At 39.1% G+C, this 22,241-nt stretch overlaps 1 protein-coding gene and 1 pseudogene across 2 annotated transcripts in view; one reads left to right on the top strand and one right to left on the bottom strand.

Moving 5' to 3' along the window:
* Sacm1l (SAC1 like phosphatidylinositide phosphatase) overlaps positions 1-22,241 on the top strand; it is a 75,905-nt gene that overhangs the window by 9,456 nt on the left and 44,208 nt on the right. Inside the window, exons 3-7 of one of the 2 annotated variants that reach the window (XM_004662140.2) lie at positions 3,579-3,653; positions 7,097-7,224; positions 15,657-15,806; positions 19,856-19,915; positions 21,074-21,107. In XM_004662140.2, coding sequence (XP_004662197.1) covers positions 3,579-3,653; positions 7,097-7,224; positions 15,657-15,806; positions 19,856-19,915; positions 21,074-21,107 — 447 coding nt within the window. The remainder of the gene's footprint in view (positions 1-3,578; positions 3,654-7,096; positions 7,225-15,656; positions 15,807-19,855; positions 19,916-21,073; positions 21,108-22,241) is intronic. The other variant, XM_045136534.1, reaches the window with a different exon arrangement.
* Positions 12,094-12,641, bottom strand: LOC101600153 (annotated as a pseudogene).

The raw sequence follows: 22,241 nt of genomic DNA, 5'->3' as shown, positions 1-22,241 counted from the left end.
ATTCTAGGCAGACATTTATTTATTTATTTATTTATTTAGAAAATAGCTAGTAGCCAGAGTGTAGGCATTCTGAAATTATCCTTTGAGTGGGCAAAATGAAAGTAATTTTAGTGAGTTAGCAAGGTATAAGAAAAGTATGACTAAATTTTAAATTTATGTGGTTATCTGAATATTTTCTTTTTAGGTATATGTGTGGTATGGTTTGTGTATACATAGCATATGTACAACTGTGTACAGACGCGTGTGTTCTGTGTACACACATGTGGAAGCCAAAGGTTCTCTTCTGTTGCTCATCCACATTGTTTCTTTGAAACAAGTGTCATTGAACTTGGAGCTGCCTTTTCTTCTGGTTAGCCTGGCTGACTTGTGAGCCCCAGCAGTTCTCCAGTGTCTGACCCTCAGTACCAAGGTTACAGGCTTGTGTGGCCACATCCAAATTATTTTTATTTATTTATTTATTTTGTTTGTTTTTTTGTGACCTGGAATTCACTATGTAGTCTCAGGCTGGCCTCAAACTCACAGTGATCCTCCTACCTCTGCCTCCTGAGTGCTAGGATTAAAGACATGTGCCACCATACCCAGCACACAAATAAAATTTTTATGTGGGTGCTGAGGATTGAACCCAGGCCCTCATACTTGCATGGGAAGTGCTCTTACCTGCTGAGGCATTTCCCCAGCCCTACAGTTTTCTTTTTTGATAAATGGAATTAGAACTCTGGTTTAGTTTAATAATTTAACATTTTCCTATTTTCTCTTGCTTGGTGACTGCTCCTCAAAATAGCTTATTAGTTTTAACCAGCTAGAGTATTTCCAAAGTTTCATGGTACTACTTTGCTATTTATATATATAAAAAAAAAAATTTATGTGAGAGTATGAGTGAGTATGGATCTCATACCAAGGCCTCATTACACTGTAGATGAATTCCAGGCACATGTGCCACTTTGTACATCTGGCTTTTCGTGGGTACTTGGGAATTGCATCTGGGCAGTCAAGGCTTTGCAAGCAAGCCCCTTTAACCACTGAGCCACCTCTCCAGGTCTGCTTTACTTTTTTTTTTTTTTTAATGCCATAATGATAAAAGCTCGTGCTTTGTAAGACTAAGTATGACTGTATTTCCAGTTATTTTTGAACTTCTAGTGATATTTTATTTGTGGGTAGAGATTGTAGCACCACTTGTGTAGATTGAAAAAGTAAAGGTCAAGTGATGGTACCAAGCACTCCTCAGTAGATACCTGGTGAAATACTTGGACCTGAGGTCAGTGATGATGAGGGTGACTTTCTGGCAGTTCTTTTTACCAGTATGAATGCAGATTGTGGCCATGAAAAGGAGGTTATTTTTATTCCTAGGAGTTACCACAATTTTATTGATTTTGTGTTCTGGTTTGTAGAATTGAAACACCAGTGTGTTTGAGTTTGTCAAATAATCTCAAAATATTCAGAATAGAATTTTCTCTGATCTGTTCACTGCTTAGACTTTTTTTTTTTTTTTTTTTTTTTGAGGTAGTGTCTCGCTCTAGTCCAGGTTGACCTAGAATTCACTGTGTAGTCTCAGGATGGCCTTGAACTGATGGCGGGCCTCTTTCCTCTGCCTCCCAAGTGCTGATATTAAAGGCATGTGCCACCACACCTAGCCATCTTTTATGTTTTTGAGACTATCTTGCTATGTAGCCCAGACTGTCCTTGCACTTGCTATGTAGCTTTTTCCTGCTTTTCATGTTACTTAATTATGGTTTAGTATTGCTAAGTAAATTGAATTATTAAGAGAGCACAAATGAATCTTGAACTCTTTCTGAAGTATTTTATTCAAAATTAGTTATTTTGAATAATAGAATTACTGCTGTGACTACATTTAATAACCAGTGTGAGTTACAGCAGGGAAATTCAGGTTGATAATCAATTAAAATAAAACTGAAATAAATTTGATAAAAGAATGTATAATTAAAGTACAAGAAAAGCTTTCTAGCCACAAAAGTTTGGGGAACTTTAGAGTAGAGAGTGGAACAGATTTCTTTCTCTGTGGGCCTCCCAGAGCCCCTACTCTCCTAACAGGTTGTGACACTACTTCAGATGAAGCAGACCAAGCTTGTTTGACCTAGGAATCTCCCATCTGCCCTTGGGCACTATTTACTAGAATTCTACAAATGTTTTATGAAACATTGCTTGAAGGTTTAAGAACTGTGAATTCCACAAGGTACTGTTTTATTAATTAGAGTATCATTGATTAAAAAGTCAAGATTGGGGAAATGGCTTAGTGGTTAAGGCTTTTGCATGCAAAGCCTAAGGACCCTGGTTCAATTCCCCAGGACCCACATAAGCCACATGTACAAGGGAACATATGCGTCTGGAGTTCGTTTGCAGTGGCTAGAAGCCCTGGTGCGTCCATTCTCTTTTTCTCTCTGCCTCTTTCTCTCTCTAAAATAAATAAAATATTTTTTAAAAAGTCAGGATTAGTATGTATGTTGCTTACTTGCCTACCTGCATACATGGCTGCTAGACAGAGGCAGCAGCTTTTTTTTTCTCCCTTGCATCTCAGATGTGGATAGGCAAGTCTAGGTTTGCATTCTGTTAGTTGCAATTTAAGATTAAAATCTTGTCTCAGGGCTGAAGAGATGGCTTAGCAGTTAAAAACTTGCCTGCAAAGCCAAAGGACCTAGGATCGATTCCCCATGACCCACATAAGCCAGATGCACAAGGTTGTACATGTGTATGGAGCTGGCATGCTCATTCTCTCTCTGTTTCTCTGTTTGCCTCTTTCTCAAACAAATAAATAAAAGTAAATTTTATCTTTTTTTTTTTTCTTTTTTTGTTTGAGAGCGACAGACACAGAGAGAAAGACAGATAGAGGGAGAGAGAGAGAATGGGCGCGCCAGGGCTTCCAGCCACTGCAAACGAACTCCAGACGCGTGCGCCCACTTGTGCATCTGGCTAACGTGGGACCTGGGGAACCGAGCCTCGAACCGGGGTCCTTAGGCTTCACAGGCAAGCGCTTAACCACTAAGCCATCTCTCCAGCCCAAAAGTAAATTTTAAAAATCTTCTCTTAGACCCTCATATCCACTTACTCTTAAAGAGATAAATAGTATTTATATTCTGGCAAGAAAATGAAAATTAGCTTTAGATATAATTCAGCTTATATGATATGCTTAAATATGTTGCTTTTGATAGCATATTTAAATGTTTCATAGAGGTATAGGGAGATGGCTCAGCAGTTAAAGGCACTTGTTTGCAAAGCTTGTCAGCTCATATTTGATTCGGGTTCAGATCCCCACTATACATGTAAAATGCACAAAATGGCACATGTTTCTGGAATGCATTTGCAGTGCCAAGAGGCCCTGGCACACCCTCTTGCTTTCTCACACACACATTCTCTCTCTCTCCCTCCTTACAAAATATTTTTAAAAATGTCCAATAGGTATCTTTATTTTATATTCTGCAAAATGAAGGTCTGCAATTAATGAAAAAAAATCCTGTTCTTGGAATGAATTGTGCAAGTTGAGTTACTTACATTAAATGTCTGTTTCTGCTGGTGAGCTTTAAAAACAATGTATTTTTTCTTTCTTTCTTTCTTTTTTTTTTAAGCCAAAAAAGATGTCCCTCCTTCTGCTGTTACCAGACCAATATTTGGGATACTGGGCACAATTCATCTGGTGGCAGGTAAGAGAAAATAAGTAAAGTTGGGCAAGGTAGGCAATTAAATTTACACTATTAGGATATAAGAAAAAAATAAACTCCCTGTTGTACTTTAGATAATAAATTACTGGGTTTGGTATTTGCCCCTAGTTTCTCAGCATAATATTCCCCAAATCTATCACTGTTACAGTGCTGTTTTTTAATCTTTAAAAAAATTATCTATTTATTTGAGTGAGAGAAAAGAAGCATATAGAAAGAATGGGCATGCCAAGACCTTTAGCCACTGTAGATTAACTCCAGACACATGCACCACCTTGTGCATCTGGTTTACATAAATACTGGGGAATTGAACCTGGGTTCTTAGGCTTTGCAGGCAAGTACCTTAACCTCCAAGCCATCTCTTCAGGTCTATAGTGCTGTTTTTAAAAGAAAAGTCTTATGTTTGGGTTTGTTTTAACTAGCGTTGAAGTTCTTAGTTAGGCATCTACATAAATTATAGGAGTTTTTAAATAAAATTTAAAAAATTATTATTTGAGAAAAAGAAGCAGATAGATACGTGTGTGGGGGGGGGGAGGAAGAGAGGGGGAGGGAGAGAGAGAGAATATGAGAATGGGCACTCCAGGGCCTTCAGCCCTTGCAAACATACTCCAGATCCATGTGCCACCTTGTGCATCTGGCTTACATGCATCCTAGAGAATCCAACTTGGGTCCTTTGGTTTGGCAGGTAAGTGCCTTAACTGCTAAGCCATCTTTTCAGCCCTTAAATAAAAAATTTTAATGCATTGCTGGACCCAGGTATTAGAGACCTCCAACTTTTACTGATATATAGTACATATTAGAGAATGTTACTTGTTTATCAATTATTAAGAAGGTGGTTTGTGTTGGGCGTGGTGACGCATACCTTTAATCCCAGCCCTCAGGAAGCCAAGGTAGGAGGATGGCTGTGAGTTTGAAGCCAGCCTGAGACCAATTCCAGACCAGCCTGGGCTAGATGAGATCCTACCAAGGAAAAACAGTTTAAAAAAAAAAAAAAAGGTTGTTTGTTTATTATTGGTATTATTTTGTTTTTTTGAGGTAAGGTTTCACTCTAGCCCAGGCCGACCTGGGATTCACTATGTAGTCTCACATGTAGTCTCATGGTGGCCTCAAACTCATAGTAATCCTCCTTCCTCTACCTCGAATGCCAGGATTAAAGGCGTGTACCACTGTGCTTGGCTGTTTGTTTATTTTTGATGTATGGTCTCATCCTCTAGCTGTAGATGTCCTTGAATATATTCCAAGGTCAAGTCTAGCCTCCGTATGATCCTCCTGCCTCTAGTTCCCGAGTGCTGGGAATACAAGCTTGTACAAAAAGGTGGCTTTTGTTCATCTGAATTTCATTTCATTTAATTAGTATTTTTTTGTTTATTTGTTTTTTGAGACAGGTCTCATGTAGTCCAAGCTGGCCTCAGACTTCTTGTATAGCAAAGAATGACCTTGAACTTCTGATCCTCCTGCTTCCACTTCTTAAGTGCTAGGATTGTAGACGTGCATCTACATGCCCAATTTTTGTGGTGGTGAAGATTGAACTCAGGGCTTTGTGCATGCTAGAAAGGCACTCTATTTACTGCATCACATCTCCAACTCCCTCACTGAACTTTGAAAAGTTGTTTTGGTTCATTCACTATGCTAAAGAGATGTTGTCATGAAAGATTTCGATCATTCTCTTTGTCTTGCAATTTCTAGTATAATAATATAGGTATATAAGTAGTAATATACTGTAGTGCAGCTTGACAGTGTCTAGGAGAGATTTATATACAAGAAAATTTCCTGGAAGGTAACTTACAGGCTCATTGAACAGATCTTAAGTATTAATGAGAACTATGAATATAGTTTGGTGATAAGAGTGCTTGTTTAGCATGTGTGAGGTACCAGCTTCTATCCCCAGTCTTACAGAAGAAAGGGCGAGGTTCCTTTGTTTAGCCGTGAAAGGAATTGGTCAGTGTGTTCATTTGACTATTTGGTGGTGCTGTTTGGGAAGTTTGTGGAGCCTTTAGGAAGTGGACCCTTGCTGGAACTGTGTCACTGGGGATAGACCTTGGAGTGTTACAGTTCCAAACCCAGTTGATGTTTTTGAGCTTTTCCTGCTGATGTGAAGATGTGATTCTGGCTGCATGCTTCTTCTACCATGATAGACTCCTCTTCAAAATTGTAGATCAAAATAAACCCTTTATTTCTATAAGCTGGTTCTGGTCACGTAAGGACAAAGTAACTGATATAGCCAAGGGTCATGGTTGGTGTTGAAGCTAAACCTAGGGAAAAAGGTGATAAGCACAGGCCTACATGCATTGGGGCTGACAGAAGAGAGAGCATTTTCTGTCTTTTTTGTTTTCTACCTGTTAAGATGGCTCTTTTTTGTTGGTGGTGTGTTATTTTTGTTTGTTTTTTAATTCTAGACCTGTCTCACTTTACCCCAGGCTGACCTTGTAGTCCCAGACCTGTCTTGAACTCAACAATCCTACCTCTGCCTCCCAAGTGCTGGGATTCTTTAGTCCTATGCCAGGCTAAGGTGTCTCTTACAATGACCAAAAGGTTTGCTTTTATCCTTTAAAAAAAAAAAAAGATATATATATATAATGTGCAAGGAGAGAGAGAGAGAATGAGTGGACACGCCAGAGCCTCTAGCCACTGCAAATGAACTCCAGATATATGTGCCACTTTATGCATCTGGCTTTATGTGGGTACTGGGGAATTGAGCCCGGATTGTTAGGCTTTTCAAGCAAGTATCTTAACCTCTGAGCCATCTCCCCAGCCCTTATTTATTTATTACACACATGTGTGCACAGAGAGAGGGAGGAAGAGAGCCTCTATGCATCTGGCTTTATGTGGGTACAGGGGAATTGAACCCTAGGGTCATAAGTCTTTTCAAGTAAGCACCTTTAACTGCTGAGTCATCTCTCAAACCCTTCTTCTATCTTTTTTGAGAATAAAAAAATTGTCCTTTCAGTAGGAATTTTTCTAAATAATTTACTAGTAATCTTTGTATTCATAAATTGCAGAATTGCTTTAAAAAATGGACCTTTGGGGCTGGAGAGATGGTTTAGCAGTTAAGGTGTGCTTGCCTGCAAAGCCTGAGGACCCATGTTTGACTCTACAGGTCCCACATAAGCCAGACACATAAGGTGACGCAAGCACTCAAGGTTGCACATGCACATTGGGTGGAACGCGCATATGGAGTTCAATGCAGTGGCTGGAGGCCCTGGCATGCCAATTCTTTCGTGAAAGAAAAAAAAATTGCCTTTTATTTGAGTAGTTACAATATAGTCTCATTCTGCAAGGCTTTAAAGTTTAAAAATAAGGGCTGTTAACTTTTGTGTCTTTTGCTTGTATTTATGGGTGCTATGATTTAAACCTAGGACCTCAACCACTGAACTACATCTCTGGCATGTTTTGCATATTTTATATTTATCTGCATTTGGCTTTTGCAGGTAATTATCTTGTTGTCATTACCAAAAAGATGAAGATAGGTGAATTATTCAATCATGTAATTTGGAAAGCCACAGATTTTGATATCCTCTCTTATAAGAAGACAATGTTGCACTTGACTGATATTCAGGTAAGAATTGGAAGCAGTTATTAATTGTAAAATTCAAAGTTCCATGTAGCATAGGTTACAAAATACATTGTTTGATATACTTCAAGTCTAATTATTAAGCAACCTATAAAAATAAAGTTATTTGCTACCTACCTTCTCTACTAGCCCATAACAATATTTTTAAAAACAGTTCATGTATTTTACTGCCTTTTTTAGTTTTTTGAGGTAGGGTCTTACTTTAGTCCAGGGTGACCTGGAGTTCACTATGTAGTTTCAGGTTGGCCTTAAACTCATAGTGATCTTCCTACTTCTCCTTCCTGAATGCTGAGATTAAAGGCGTATACCACCTGCCTAGTTATTTTATTGCATTTTATAATGAATGTTAAGGGCTGGAGAGATGGCTTAGCAGTTAAGTACGTGCTTGTGAAGCCTAAGGACCCTGGTTCAAGGCTCAATTCCCCAGGACCCATGTTAGCCAGATGCACAAGGGGGCGCGCACACATTTGGAGTTCGTTTGCAGTGGCTGGAGTTCCTGGCGCACCCATTCTCTCTCTCTCTCTCTCTCTCTACCTGCCTCATTCTCTCTCTATCTGTCACTTTCAAATAAAATAAAAAAGAAACAAAATTTATAATGAATGTTAAAATTATGAAGTTTCTAATCAGGAGAAAAGGACAGAGAATGTATACTTGTTTACTCAAAGTTTAACTTTGTACTCTTTATAGAAAAACAAAATCTTAGGTACCTTTGACATTCTCATTTCTTTGAAGTTATTTTATTCCTTCCTCCCCCCCCCAAAGAAATGTTTTGCTCACATCACATATGTGTTTGTGGACAGAGGGAGGGAGGAAGAACATAAGATGTATGCATATCTTTTCAGGGATTTTATCCAATCCCTATATACACAGATTTCACTTATTTGGTTCAGGTAACACGAATCCCACAACAACACGGCTTAAATTTTAGTCATTATTAAAATTATTAACTTAAGGTTTAATCTAGCAAAGAGGAAAGTGCAGTGACAAAAAACTGACAACTCTAGTAGTGATACTGAAGTTGGACATAATGGAGCACTGAACTGGTGTGACCACATAGTGCTAACACTGTCACCATGTTCACTGTTCACTGCCCATAAGTGGTAGTAAAGGTGAAGTTTTATTTATTTATTTATTTATTTATTTATTTATTTATTTATTTGAGAGCAACAGACACAGAGAGAAAGACAGATAGAGGGAGAGAGAGAGAATAGGCGTGCCAGGGCTTCCAGCCTCTGCAAACGAACTCCAGATGCGTGCGCCCCCTTGTGCATCTGGCTAACGTGGGACCTGGGGAACCGAGCCTCGAACCAGGGTCCTTGGGCTTCTCAGGCAAGCGCTTAACCGCTAAGCCATCTCTCCAGCCCAAAAGGTGAAGTTTTGAAGGAGGAAGTTCACCTTTCCCACCACCTTCAGCTGCATATCCAGACTCTAGGATGGTAACAGCGTGCTTTGAATGTTTTCTAGGTCATGGGACCACACCTTACTTAAGGTAGTTTAAGATTACTATGGTCACTTTTTCACTGTATAGAATGAAGATTGCCAGTGTTTGTATTCAGTGTTGGTTTTTGCTTGAGATGTGGGTAAGAGTTCCATAATGGCATTGACCTTTTCTGTTCTGTAATGTTTTAAAAGTGATTACTGTGTTTAGAGATTTATACCGATGTAGGGTGATTGGTTCCAAGGTAATTTTATTTACAGTGTTTGTACTTTAACTTTTTTAGTTACTGTAAAACATTCAAGATATATTTTAAAAATTATTTACTTATTTTGAGGCAAGCCCAACAGACTGCCTTTTTTTTTAATGCGAGAAAGAGAGAGAATTGGTGCGCCAGGGCCTTGAGCCACTGCAGTTGCACTCCAGATGTTTGTGCTCCTTTATGCGCATGTGTGACCTTGCAAGCTTGTGTCACGGTGTAGCTGGCTTATGTGGGACCTGGAGAGGTTGAATATTAGTCCTTAGCCTTCACAGGCAAGCACCTTAAGGGCTAAGCCATCTCTCCAGCCCTGTTTGTTTATTTTTATGGACAACTTGCCTAATCATAGACAATAAACCATGATAATTTCATCCCCCCCTCACCATTTTTCCCTTCACAAATCCACCTATCATATCCCCTCTACCTCTCAATTAGTCTCTTATTTTGATGTTATCATATTTTCCTCCATTTATGATGGTCTTGTGTAGGTAGTACCAGGCACTCTGAGGTCATGGATATCCAGGCCATTTTGTGTTTGGAAGTTTGCATTATAAGCAGTCCCACCCTTCCTTTAGCTCTTACATTGTTTCTGCCACCTCTTCTGCAATTGATCCTGAGCTTTGGAAGGTGTGTTAGTGATGTCTCAGGGCTGAACACTCATCTGTCACTCTTTCTCAGAACTGTGGTGACTCTTGAGTCATCCTAGAGGTCACTGCCATTTAAAAAGAGGAAGCTTCTCTAACCAAAAGTGAAAGTACCATTAATATATGGGTATGAACATTAAAAAAGTGCTTACTGGGTAGTTTGATGAGTATAATATATGCATTTAGCCAGATAACAGCAGGTATTACACTCCTAGGACTCATGACCTCCCCCCCCCACACACATAGGCTTTTCAGTACCAGGCATGTATTCCCTCCCATGGAGCAGGCCTCCAGTCCAAGTAGAGAGTGGTTGGTTTCCCCCACAACAGATATGCCACTATTGTACCTGTTGGCTCATATGGCCTGGCTGTCCAAACGTAAGGCTTGCAGTGTACACTGTTTGTCACTGATGATGACTTCTCTCTCCCACAGGGCTACATGCAGCATAGTTTTTTCCAGCTTTCTGTCAGCTGGTCTATAGGGAGGAGGTTTTCAGCTCAGGTCCAGCTTGATTTCACAGTAACTTTGTAGCCCAAGTATGTGAATTCTTCACAGTAGGGTCTTACCATCTATTTCTGGTGGGAAACAGAGCCTTGGCAATGGCCTATATGTTATGGGGTATCAGGGACCTCATTGGTCAACAAGCTCACTAGAAGGTACCCCATCTCTGGCACTGAAATTTTTCCAGTAACAATCTATGGCTTCTGGGTGTGCCATTGTCCAAAAAAGTAGGTTTCCATATGGCTTATTCATAACATCTTAAATTTTGAATAGCCCTCCCACCACCCTTCCTTTACTCAGTCTTTTCTCCCCGACCTCATTTAGGTCATTGCACTCCCAGTAATCTGTTTATATACTTACATATATACAATGCCATCTCCTTCTGTCCTTCCTCCCTTTTAGCCCTTTTCTGGCTTTTTTTATTATTATTATATTTTAATTTTTTATTAGCATTTTCCATGACCTTTTCTGGCTTTTATTGGCCTCTTCCACTGATTTTTAGTCCAACTCAGAAATCTAAACATTTGCAGGTAGGATCTACATATGAGAGAGAACATGCAGTGTTTGGCTTTTTGGGCCTGGGTTACCTCACTTAGTATAATCCTTTCCAGATCCATCCATTTCCCTGAAAATTTCATAACTTTATTTTTCTTTACTGCTGAACAGAACTGCATTGTGTAAATATACCACATCTTCATTATCCATTCATCAGTTGAGGGACATCTATGCTGCTTCCATTTCTTACCTATTGGGAATAGAGTGGCAGTAAACATGGGTGTGCAAGTATCTCTAAGGTAGCGTGGGGAGTCCTTAGGATACCTAGGAGTATATAGCTAGGTCATATGGTAAATCTATTTTTAGCTGTCTCAGGAACCTCCACACTGATTTCTACATTGGTTGTACCAGTTTACATTCACACCAATAGTGTAGAAAGGTTTCACTTTTTCTGCATCCTTGCCAGCATTCATTGTCATTTGTTTTCTTGGTGATAGTTATTCTGACAGGAGTGAGACAGAATCTCAAGGTAGTTTTAATTTGCATTTCCCTGATGGCTAAGGAAGTAGAACTTTTTTTAGATGCTCTGTTTTTTCTTTTGAGAACTCTCTACTTATTTCCATAGCCTATTTTATTTTTTAAACTTTATTTTATTATTCTTATTATTATGTTTATTTATTTTGTTTTTTCGAGGAAGGGTCTCACTCTAGCCCAGGCTGACCTGGAATTCACTATGGAGTCTCAGGGTGGCTTCGAACTCACAGTGATCCTCCTACCTCTGCCTCCCAAGTACTGGGATTAAAGGTGTGTGCCACCATGCCAGCTAATTTTTTTATTTTTATTTTTTATTACTATTTTGAGGTAGGGTCATTCCATCTCTGGGATAAAGCCTACTTGGTTGGGGTGAATGAATTTTTTTTTTTTTTTTTTTTTTTTTTTGAGGTAGATATCACTCTAGCCCAGACTTACATGGAATTAACTATGTAGTCTCGGGGTGATCCTCCTACCTCTCTGCCTCCCAAGTGCTGGGATTAAAGGCATGCACCATCATGTCCAGCTGTGAATGATCTTTTTGATGTATTGTTGTGTTCTGTTTGCCAGTATTTTGTTGATAATTTTTACATCTTATGTTTATGAGGGAGATTTTTTTAATTTATTTTAAACAAGAAGTTTATTTAAACAAGACGCTTGACTTGAAGGGAAAACTATCTAGGATTCATTTTTTAGGGTAATTTATCCCTACCTAAAGACAGATTGCCCTACATGTAACAGCTATGTTCAAAAAAGTTATAAAATTGTCCTTGGTTTTACAATGATAAATGAAAAACATTAAAATTCTCCAATCAAACCAGGTATGTAAGGATTTTTTTATGTTGTTGGGTTTTTTTTTGTTGTTGTTGTTAAAACAATGAGAGCAAAATAACTTACTGGAATATAAAGGTAAGAGCTGTATGAGCAAGCCACGAATGGAGAGAGGGTTTATTTTCACAGAACCGGTACTTTTCCCCATGTCTTCTCCATCTGATGTCAACCAAAACATTGGCCATTTAGTTTAAAAAGAAAAAGAAAAGCGCAATATGCTTGTGCACATACACCAGTTACTTTATGTACAGTAAAGGAATAGGGAAGGGGATAATGAAAGAATAGAGAAAACTATACTGTAGTAGTCAGGATGTGGTGGAACCAAATTGCAGTTTTCTAATTGAGAATGTATTCTTGGTCTATAGCAAAATCCTGGAGTAAAGTAGCAGGTTCCCTTTTTAGTAGACACCTCCTGTCTGTTGCTGGAACACATCAATTGTATCTTCATCTTCCATTTCCAACTGTGCAGGTGTGTCTGTTTCATTGATTGGCTGCCCGTCAAATCGGAATCTGATCTGCCTCATTGACAAACCCTGTCGTTCACAATAGGCTTGGCTTTCATTAGTTTACTAAGTGGTGTATGCCTCTTAATCTTAAACTGCACCACAGAACCATCCTGCCCCGCAACCTTCGAATTAATATGATCGTTGTTCTCAGTCTTGACTCCTTCCTTGGGATTCTTGTCGGCCATGGCGAGCGCCAGGGTCTCCTCAGCAGCCACTTCACAAAAGAGCTACCAGGTCCGCACCGAAGGAACACAAAAGCAGCACCAGGAGCGGCAGGAGAAGGAGGCGGCAGCGCTTGGACGAGGGAGAGGGTGTGCGCACATCGTGCGCTCCCTCCCCCCACCCTGCCGAGATTATTTTTTGTTCTTTCTTTGGTATCAGGTTGATGTTGGCTTTGTAGAAGGATTTTGGTAGTATTCCTTCCTTTCTGTTTTATGGAAAAGTTAGAGAAGCATTGGTGTTCTTTCTTGAAGGTCTGGTAAAAATTCACCAATCTATCTGGGTCTGGACTTAAATTTTTTTTTTTTTTTTTAGTCTTTTTAAATTTATTTGAGAAAGAGAGAATATGAATGAATGAATGAAAATATGAATGAATGAAGGGCCTTCAGATACTGCAAAAGACTAACTGTAGACTCATGTGCCACCTTGAACATCTGGCTTACGTGGGTCTTTGAAGAGTCAAACCTGGATCCCTTGGCTTTGCAGGCAAATGCCCTGGACATTTTTTAGTTGGCAGATTTTTTTTTTCTTTTCATAATTTTTAGTTGGCAGATTTTTTTAATAATTGATTTGGTCTTCATATTTGTTATAGGTCTGTTTAAATGAGCTGTCTCACCTTGAGTTAATTTTTTTTTTTTTTGGTGTTTCAAGGTAGAGTCTCGCTCTAGCCCAGTCTGACCTGGAATTCACTATGTAGTCTCAGGGTGGCCTTGAACCCACAGCGGTCCTCCTACCTCTGCCTTCTGAGTGCTGAGATTAAAGGTGTACACCACCATGCCCAGCTTGAGTTAATTTTGATAGGTTGTATAAATCTTGGAAATCATCCATTTCTTTCAGATTTTTCAAACTGAGTGGAATATATAAAGTATGTCCTTATGATTTTCTGAATTTCACTGGTATCTGCTCTGATGATGCCTTTTTCATCTCTTAATTTCTTTAATTTGTGTCTGTTCTTTCTTTCTTTTGGTCAGACTTGCCAAGGGTTTATCAGTCTTAGTCATCCTTTCACAGAACCAAACTTTTTATTAATGTTTTGTATTGCTTTTTTGTTGTTGTTTTTATGTCAATAATTTTTGCCCTAATCTTTATTATTTCTTCCCATCTACTGAAGCATTAAGTTGTTTATTTGTGATATTTCTAGTTTCTTTTTCCCCTTTGTTTTTTGTTATGTGTTTTATTCTTTTTTCATTCTAATTCCTTAATATAGGCACTTAAAACTATAAATTTCCTTCTTAGGACTGCCTTCACTGTGTCCCAAAGGTTTTTGTATGTTGTGGTATCATTATCATTTAATCTTATGAATTTTTGGATTTCCTTCTTGATTTCTTCAATGGCCCATTCATCATTTAGTAGTGTACTGTTTAGTTTCCATGATTTTGTATATGCTGTATAGTTTTTCTTGCTTTTCATTTGGAATTTAATGCTATTGTGGTCAGATAGAGTACAATGAATTATTTCAGTTTTTGTGTATTTGTTAAGCCTTGCTTTGTGTTCTAGTATATCATCTATTTTCCAAGATTTTTTTAAAAAAATTGTTTCTTAAAAGCCGGACGTGGTGGCGCATGCCTTTAATCCCAGCACTTGGGAGGCAGAGGTAGGTGGATCGCTGTGAGTTTGAGACCTCCCTAAGATTACATAGTGAATTCCAGGTCAGCCTGGGCTAGAGTGAGACCCTACCTGAAAAAACCAAAAACAACAACAAGAAAAAATTTGTTTCTTAAAGAAAACTTGCAGGCTGGAGAGGTGGCTTAGCGGTTAAACGCTTGCCTGTGAAGCCTAAGGACCCTGGTTCGAGGCTTGATTCCCCAGGACCCACATTAGCCAGATGTACAAGGGGGCCTCACATGTCTGGAGTTCATTTGCAGTGGCTGGAGGCCATGGCATGTCCATTCTCTTTCTCTGCCTATTGCTCTCAAATAAATAAATAAAAATAAACAAAAAAAATTAAAAAGAAAATTTGCTTTTCTAAAACATATGCCTTCCCTGTCAAAAACATTGTACTCATAGTACTGCCTTACTGAGTTAAACTGTAAATATATGGTTTTTATATTTCTTCATACACACACACACACACACACACACACACACACACACACACACGTTGCATCTGTATCAATGTACGTGTTCTTCATGTGGCATAATATTTTAAAGAAGTAAAATTGCAGTGTTAATTATAATAATTCAGGAATATTTACTTGAATAATTCCTTGTTGATATTATGCTTTATTGTTGAGCCATGTAGCTAATTTTAGCATCACTCACTACCTAGTCTTTGTCTTCAGTGTTTGTTAGCAACAATAGTCTGAGCCTAAATTAATATATTTGTAACATGCAAATGGACATATTAGTTATTTGGTAATTAAATATTACCAAACGTTGGCCTTAAAAAATAACCACAAAAACAAAAGTCAGTCTTCCTTTTAATCAAGAAAGCCAATTAAAATGACTGTCAAAAGAAAGGTAAATTCTGCTTTTACTAGATTTTTTTTCTTTTAAAGAAAAATTAATTCTACTTTACTGCCCATCCAGCCCAAACCAATGAAGTTTTGTGAAAATAAAGGTTAGATTAATCTGTTATTATTTAGTATCGGGGCTACTAGGGTACTAAATCCTCATAAATTTATATGTTTCATTTACTACACAAGGATGATGATGCTATGAAGTGTTGTAAAGGTTAAAGAGAGTATGTAAAGTACCTGGCACACAGTGGTCCATAACCAAGGTAATGAGGTTAACAACAGCTTATCTGCTCTTCAAAGTGAACGTTGTAAAGGTTCCATAGAGGAGAAGCTATATCTGGACAGGTTGTATATAATACCTTACATTATCTGTGGAACAGCCTCTGTGTATTAGGACCATCTCTTCTCTTGCCCTGTCCTCATGCCAGTGATATATTGGGGGGCTAGGCTTCATGGTTTTAATTTGCTGTCTTCTCATGCTGACAGGTTTCCTTGTCAATTATTAGATATACTGATTCCCCCTTCCCTTTCTTACAGTTACAAGATAATAAAACTTTCCTAGCAATGCTGAACCATGTCTTGAGTATGGATGGATTTTACTTTTCAACTACATATGACTTGACCCATACTTTGCAGCGGCTGAGCAACACAAGTCCAGAATTTCAAGAAATGAGTCTCTTGGAAAGAGTAAGCTATGTCTTAATTAACTTATTTTTAGTTGTTTTTAAAAGGGACATGTCTCTTTTTCCCATAAAAATTGTATTGATTTTTCTTTTTTCTACCTCCCCCAGGCAAGCTATCACTGAGCCCATCCCCAGGAGCATATATGGGGTTCTTAAACATGCCATGTTTCAGATTTCTACCACAATCCCAATTGAGGGCCCTGATCTGTGTAAATACACAGCCCAAATTGAGAACCATTGGTGTAGAGACTCAAAACTCTAGTGTACACACGCACACACATATGATTAGATGAAACCATTTGGAATTTGTGTGTTTGGCCAGGTGTGGTGCCGCATGCCTTTAATTCTAGCACTTGGGAGGCAGAGGTAGGAGGATCACTGTGAGTTTGAGGCTACCCTGAAACAACGTAGTGAATTTCAGGTCAGCCTGAGCTAGAGTGAGACCCTACCTTGAAAAGCCAAAAAAATATATATATATATATAAATAAATAAATAAATTTCTGCGTTTGTATACATATGTAGTACTGGCTATGTAATTCAGGGTTCTGCACTTGCTAGGCAAACACTCTACCACTGAGTTATACCTCCACCCCAGAATTAGTATTTCTGCACAAATATTACCTGTCAAGTGCAAACTTTTAGTTCTCAGCTCTTCAAATTCATTGTGTTGCATTTCTTTGTGATTTTTGTGCTGTTGATGTTCTGTTATTTTTAGCAACATAATTCAGCTTTTTAAAAGTCAGTGTTCTAATGGTATCCCAATAGTGATGTTACTTGTATTTTTTTCAGTTGAAAGAGTTACTGATTTAAGCACTTGAGCTAGATATAATGGCATAGGCCTGTAATAATCCCAGCATTGGGGAGGTTAAAAGAGAAGAAACTGAGTTTGAGGCCAGTCTAGGCTAACCTAATGAAACCCTGGCTCAGAACTGAAACAAAACAAAACAAGAACATTTTTATTTATTTATTTATTTTTAAATTTTTTTTTTTGTTCATTTTTATTTATTTATTTGAGAGTGACAGACAGAGAGAGAAAGAGGCAGATAGAGAGAGAGAGAGAGAGAATGGGCACGCCAGGGCTTCCAGCCACTGCAAACGAACTCCAGATGCGTGCGCCCCCTTGTGCATCTGGCTAACGTGGGTCCTGGGGAAATGAGCGTCAATCCGGGGTCCTTAGGCTTCACAGGCAAGTGATTAACCGCTAAGACATCTCTGTAGTCAAGCAAGAACATTTTTAAAATATCCTTTTAAAGCTTTTGCTCTTGCTGTCAGTTTGCCTATTAAAAAATTATTAATTTATAATACTTGGGATTGAGCTCAGGGCCTGGCACATGCTAGGCAGGTACTCTGCCCCAGAGCTGTATTTCCATCTTTTCCCTTTGTTTCCTTTTTGTTTGAGGCATGGTCTTGGTAAGTTGTCCAGGGAGACCATGAACTTTTAGCTCTCCTGCTTCAGCCTCCCAAGTAGCTGGCATTGCAAGGCTAATGCCACATGGCTAGCTACTAAAATGCATGTATTTTTAAAATGAGGCTTTAAATAAAGGTCTCGCTGGGCATTGGCGGCACACGCCTTTAATCCCAGCACTCGGGAGGCAGAGGTAGGAGGATCGCCATGAGTTCAAGGCCACCCTGAGACTACATAGTTAATTCCAGGTCAACCTGCACCAGAGTGAGACCCTACCTCAAAAACAAAAAACCCCCTGAAAAATAAAAAAACAAAATAATGGTCTCAACTGAGTTTTGCTATTCAAGGACCTGGATAGATAGATGCTGCCTTGATTTATCTGTCATCCATCTATGTGCCTGTCTGCCTGCCTATGGATCTACCTACCTACCTACTTACCTATCAATTTATTTGCTTTAGTGTGTGTGCATGTACATGAGAGAAAGAGAGAGAGAGCTGGGTGCTGGGCCTCAAGCCTAGAACTTTATGCATGCTAGGCAAACATTATACCAGGAAGCCAACCCCTGCCCTGCCTTGCATTTTTAAAAATGCTTTATTTACTTATTTATATTTATTTCAGAGAAAGAAAGAGGCAGATATATAGAGAGAGGAATGGGCACACCTGGGCCTTCAGCTGCTGTAAACAAACTCCATACACATGCGCCATCTTGTGCATCTGGCTTATGTGGGTCCTGGGGAATTGAACCTGGGTCTGTTGGCTTTGCAGGCAAATGCCTTAACTGCTAAGCCCTCTCTCAGCCTCACTTTGTTTAAAAAAAAAAGCATAGGCATGGCAAGGAGGCATTCAGAATTCAACCTGTTGAGTTGGAATGTATGAAAGTGCCAGTAGTTGACCATTTTGACCAGTGAAAATGATAAAACTAATAACCTCATTTTAAGTTTTTATACTCTAATCAAGTAAAATTGTGTCTGATCCTTGGTGTCAATTTAGATATACACTAAGTAGTCAAGAAATTTGGCTTTAAGTAAGAGAGACTGGTGCTTTTAAAAGCAATTGTGGGCCCTGAGAGATGACTTAGTAGTTAAAGTGCTTGCCTGGAAAGCCAAAGGACACAGGTTCAGTTCCCCGGACCCATATAAGCCAGATGCACAAGGTGGCACATGCATCTGGAGTTTGTTTGCAGTGGCTGAAGACCCCTGCATGCCCATTCTTTCTCTGTCTGCCTTTCTCTTGCTCTGCTTTTTTCTTTCTCTCCCAAATAAATAAAATATTTAAAAGCAATTGTTGGAGATTGCTCAGTGGTTAAAGGCACTTGCCAGCCTGGGATCAATTCCCCAGTACCCACATAATGCCAAATACACAAAGTGGTGTGTGTACCTGAAGTTCATTCACAGTGGCAAAAGACCCTGGGATACCCATTCTTTCTTTCTGTCTCGCACACACACCCACACACGTACACACACTCACTCTTTCCCTCTTTGCAAATAAGTAAGATGTTTTTAAAAATAAAAGCAATTACTATGTTTGTCAAAATTCTCACCCATGCCTACAGTGTATTAGGCACTGTACTAGCTAGTGGGAACCCAAAATGAAAAGGCTATGGTCTGTACTGTGGGAAGAGCCTATAGTGTGCTTAGAAAGGTAATAGTCCATGCAGTTACAAGTCAGGGATGCTTTTTTGTTTTGTTTTCCATCTCTGTTAATTTTATCCCTAAAGCCTTTCAGTGTTGATATCTGATAGATTTTGACAGAGAATCCTTCCAATTTTTACTATAATATGCTAATCTTTTTCCACTGGCACCTCCATTCATAATTCACCAGTTATTTAGTTTTAGTCCTGCTCCCTTTATCAAGTTATATTACACATATTTTAACTTTGTAGAAACAAAAGGTTTTAGTTAACATTCCATTGATTTATGTAATGGTGAATAGTAAGTATGCCTGGCACAGACTAATTGGGAATACATACTCAGAGCTCAAGAAATGATAGTCAGTGGGCCATGACCCAGTGTAGGGCCGTTCCTGTCAGGGGAGAGGGAGCAGGGCTCAGCAGGATACTTGTTCTCCTGGGTAGTTGGTTCATGTGCTAAGCTGGGTAAACTCTGGCTGTTGAGGGAACTTCCTCTGTGCGGTGCACAATCACAGTGACCAGAGGTCACTTTGGTCACTTAGCTTCCAGATCTCAGGTGTAGGGAGGCCAGGTGAGGATTGGATTCTGAGATGGCAGAATCACTAAAGAATTGAGCAGACAGCAGAGAGGATGCCCATGAGAACTCCTGCCACTTTGAGGAAGCCAGGCAAGAGCTGGGCAAGGTGGAGCCCATGGAGCTGTGCAGGAGCTCAGCAAGGTCATGTGTTGGCCTGGAGTGGTGGGAATGAATGTGGGGAACAACATAGTCTCTGAAGGAGATGCAGTACTTGGCCATTGGTTAACTGTACTAGAAAGAAAACCCTGGAGAGGACTCCCAGGTTTTTGTGTGGCATAAGACAGTCTGGGGTAGGAGTGGATTCCAGAGAGGGGTTACATTTTGTGGGTCATGTCAGAGAAGCCCTCATTGGGCTACCAACTAGAGGTATTGGTGGATATAATTTTCTTTTGGGGTACATGGCTAGAGATTGTTTCAGTAAGTTTCAAAACTTTTCTCAGGCAGATCAGCGATTTGTATGGAATGGGCACCTGCTCAGAGAACTGACTGCTCAGCCAGAGGTAATGTGCCCTGATTCAAATGTGCTTCCTTGCCACAGTCCAAGCTTTGAAGGTAGCTAAGGTCATCACTATACTACCAATGCTGATCACAGGTTAAGTTTGTATATAAATTATAAAGTGACTAACCTCTTCCTAGGGTTTTAGGTAAATCAGTCTCACTTAACTATAACACACACTAGATCATGTCTTCCCTCTCACACCACTCATTATTGAAGATGCCTGATTATATGAGCTTATACTGTGTCGTTTCCTTCACTGTGACAAGATATCTGAGAAGAAAACACTTACTTTGGCTCGTGTCAGTACATTGTCTGCTGACTTCCTCACCTTGGGCCTATGATGGAGCCAAACATCATATCAGGGAGCATATGATGGAGAAGCAAACTGCTCACTTGATGTTGGCTATGAAGCAGAGAAAGGCACAGACCAGAGTCCCAATATCCTTGTAAAAGCTAACCTTTAATGGTCTTTCCCCTTTCTACTTGGCTCACTTCCTGAAGATCTCACTACCATCTAATAGCTTCATAAGCTGATCACCAAACCTTTAAACACAACCTTCTTAGGGACATTAAGAACCCAAACCATAATAGCTTGGAAGCCTTATGGATAAAAACTTCTTTAAGAAAGCAAAAGTGTATACTGCATGAATAATGGAGAGCTAAGTCCCCAGGCCTGATGAAGAGTTTTAGAAAAGTCTTTCTGGATCTGTTTGATCCCCCTCAGTCACCAGGGAAGACTTGCTCATACCACCAGCCTTTATCCTTACTACATAGATGAGGTATGAGAAGGAGGTCCAACTGGGAAGACATAATTTATCAATCCAGGGAAATAGATTTGTGTAAATGCTTTGCATTTTGCCATTTGCTAAGGTTTGATTAAAAACAACGAAAAGTTGAAGCTGAAAACCATTACTGTGGATGGTCTTTTCCAAGACAAGTAGTTGTAAACATTCTACAGCTTAATGTTTTATCAGGGTTGCAAAGCTGTGACTATTCAAGCCCAGCGATCATATGTACTTAATGAGACATTATAGAATTCAAAGTCACTATAAGTTCACTATCTGGCTATTTTGTATATTACCTGCTTGTGTATAACACAATGGTGCTGGTTTTATTTAAGGTATGTTGAGTCTAAATACACTGTATATCTTCATTTCAGGTCCACCGGTTTGCTCTTCCAGTGTTACATGGCTGTATCCTTACCTGATATTGCTCCTTAATTTCTAGCACTTTTTCCTTAAATTTTATTATAATGCAGATGTGAAGAGTCTCAAACCTGATGTGAAATGAGTATTTTAGAATTAGCAGGAATTATTGCTAAAAAATGAACCCCCTCACTTTTATGGTTATGACTAAATTTTGTTTTGCCCAAGATGTGGGCTGATGGCTGAAAGAAAAGGAATATGTGTACTGCAATCTTGCCTATTTTGGACATTGCTTGTAGCAGCAAAACACAAAAGTAAAGTGAACCTTACTGCTTGTGATAGACAGCTTTTTGTCACTGAGATGAACCTTTAAACCAGGCACAGTTATGGAGGAACGGATATTTATTGAAGTTTACAAATCCAGAGGAAGTTTTACAATGGGAGGAATAAGCTGGCCTGTTTTTACAGGTCCAAGTCAAGAGAAAGAAGCAACAAGCCAAATTTCTAAAACCACACCACAAACAAGCATACTTTAGGAACTCTAGGCATTTTGCTTATTTTTGTATTGGAATTTTAAATCTACCATCACACCTTAGGGCTGGACCCTAAGATCTATCTAGTGACACCTTTTCTAGACAGGTGGCTAGAATCCAATAAGTTTTAATGAAATCTTGAATCTAGTGGGGGAGGGGCATTTATTTAAACTACTACATTTTGTCAATGGCCTCCAATAGATTTAAAACTATCTTACATTGTAAATTGTACTTTGTGCAATTTTACAGGTCCCCACAATTTTTACCAACTTAAGTCTTACCATAGGTTTAAGATTGTCTTTTAGTGGTGAGTTTTATAAAATTAAACAAGTTAAATATATTTAACATGTAAAGGTACAGAGTAAACATTTTTAATTGGTATAAGACATAGTAAGGGGAGACTAGAATAATGTAAACTTAACAGCCATTAAGTAAATATCAAACTTTTGTTAAGTTTGATAGAGTCTTTGGATTTTTTTTTTTTCAAGGTAGGGTCTCACTCTAGTCCAGGCTGACCTGGAACTCACTATGTAGTCTCAGGGTGGCCTCGAACTCACGGCGATCCACCTACCTCTGCCTCCCAAGTGCTGGGATTAAAGGCGTGCGCCACCATGCCCGGCTTAGTCTTTGGATTTTTAAATTTTGTTTC

Source organism: Jaculus jaculus, chromosome 17 (genome assembly GCF_020740685.1).
Source record: "Jaculus jaculus isolate mJacJac1 chromosome 17, mJacJac1.mat.Y.cur, whole genome shotgun sequence".
In the NCBI taxonomy this organism is placed as follows: domain Eukaryota; kingdom Metazoa; phylum Chordata; class Mammalia; order Rodentia; family Dipodidae; genus Jaculus; species Jaculus jaculus.
The sequence above is the reverse complement of the archived record's forward strand: the minus strand, read 5'-3'. Positions and strand labels throughout refer to the sequence as shown.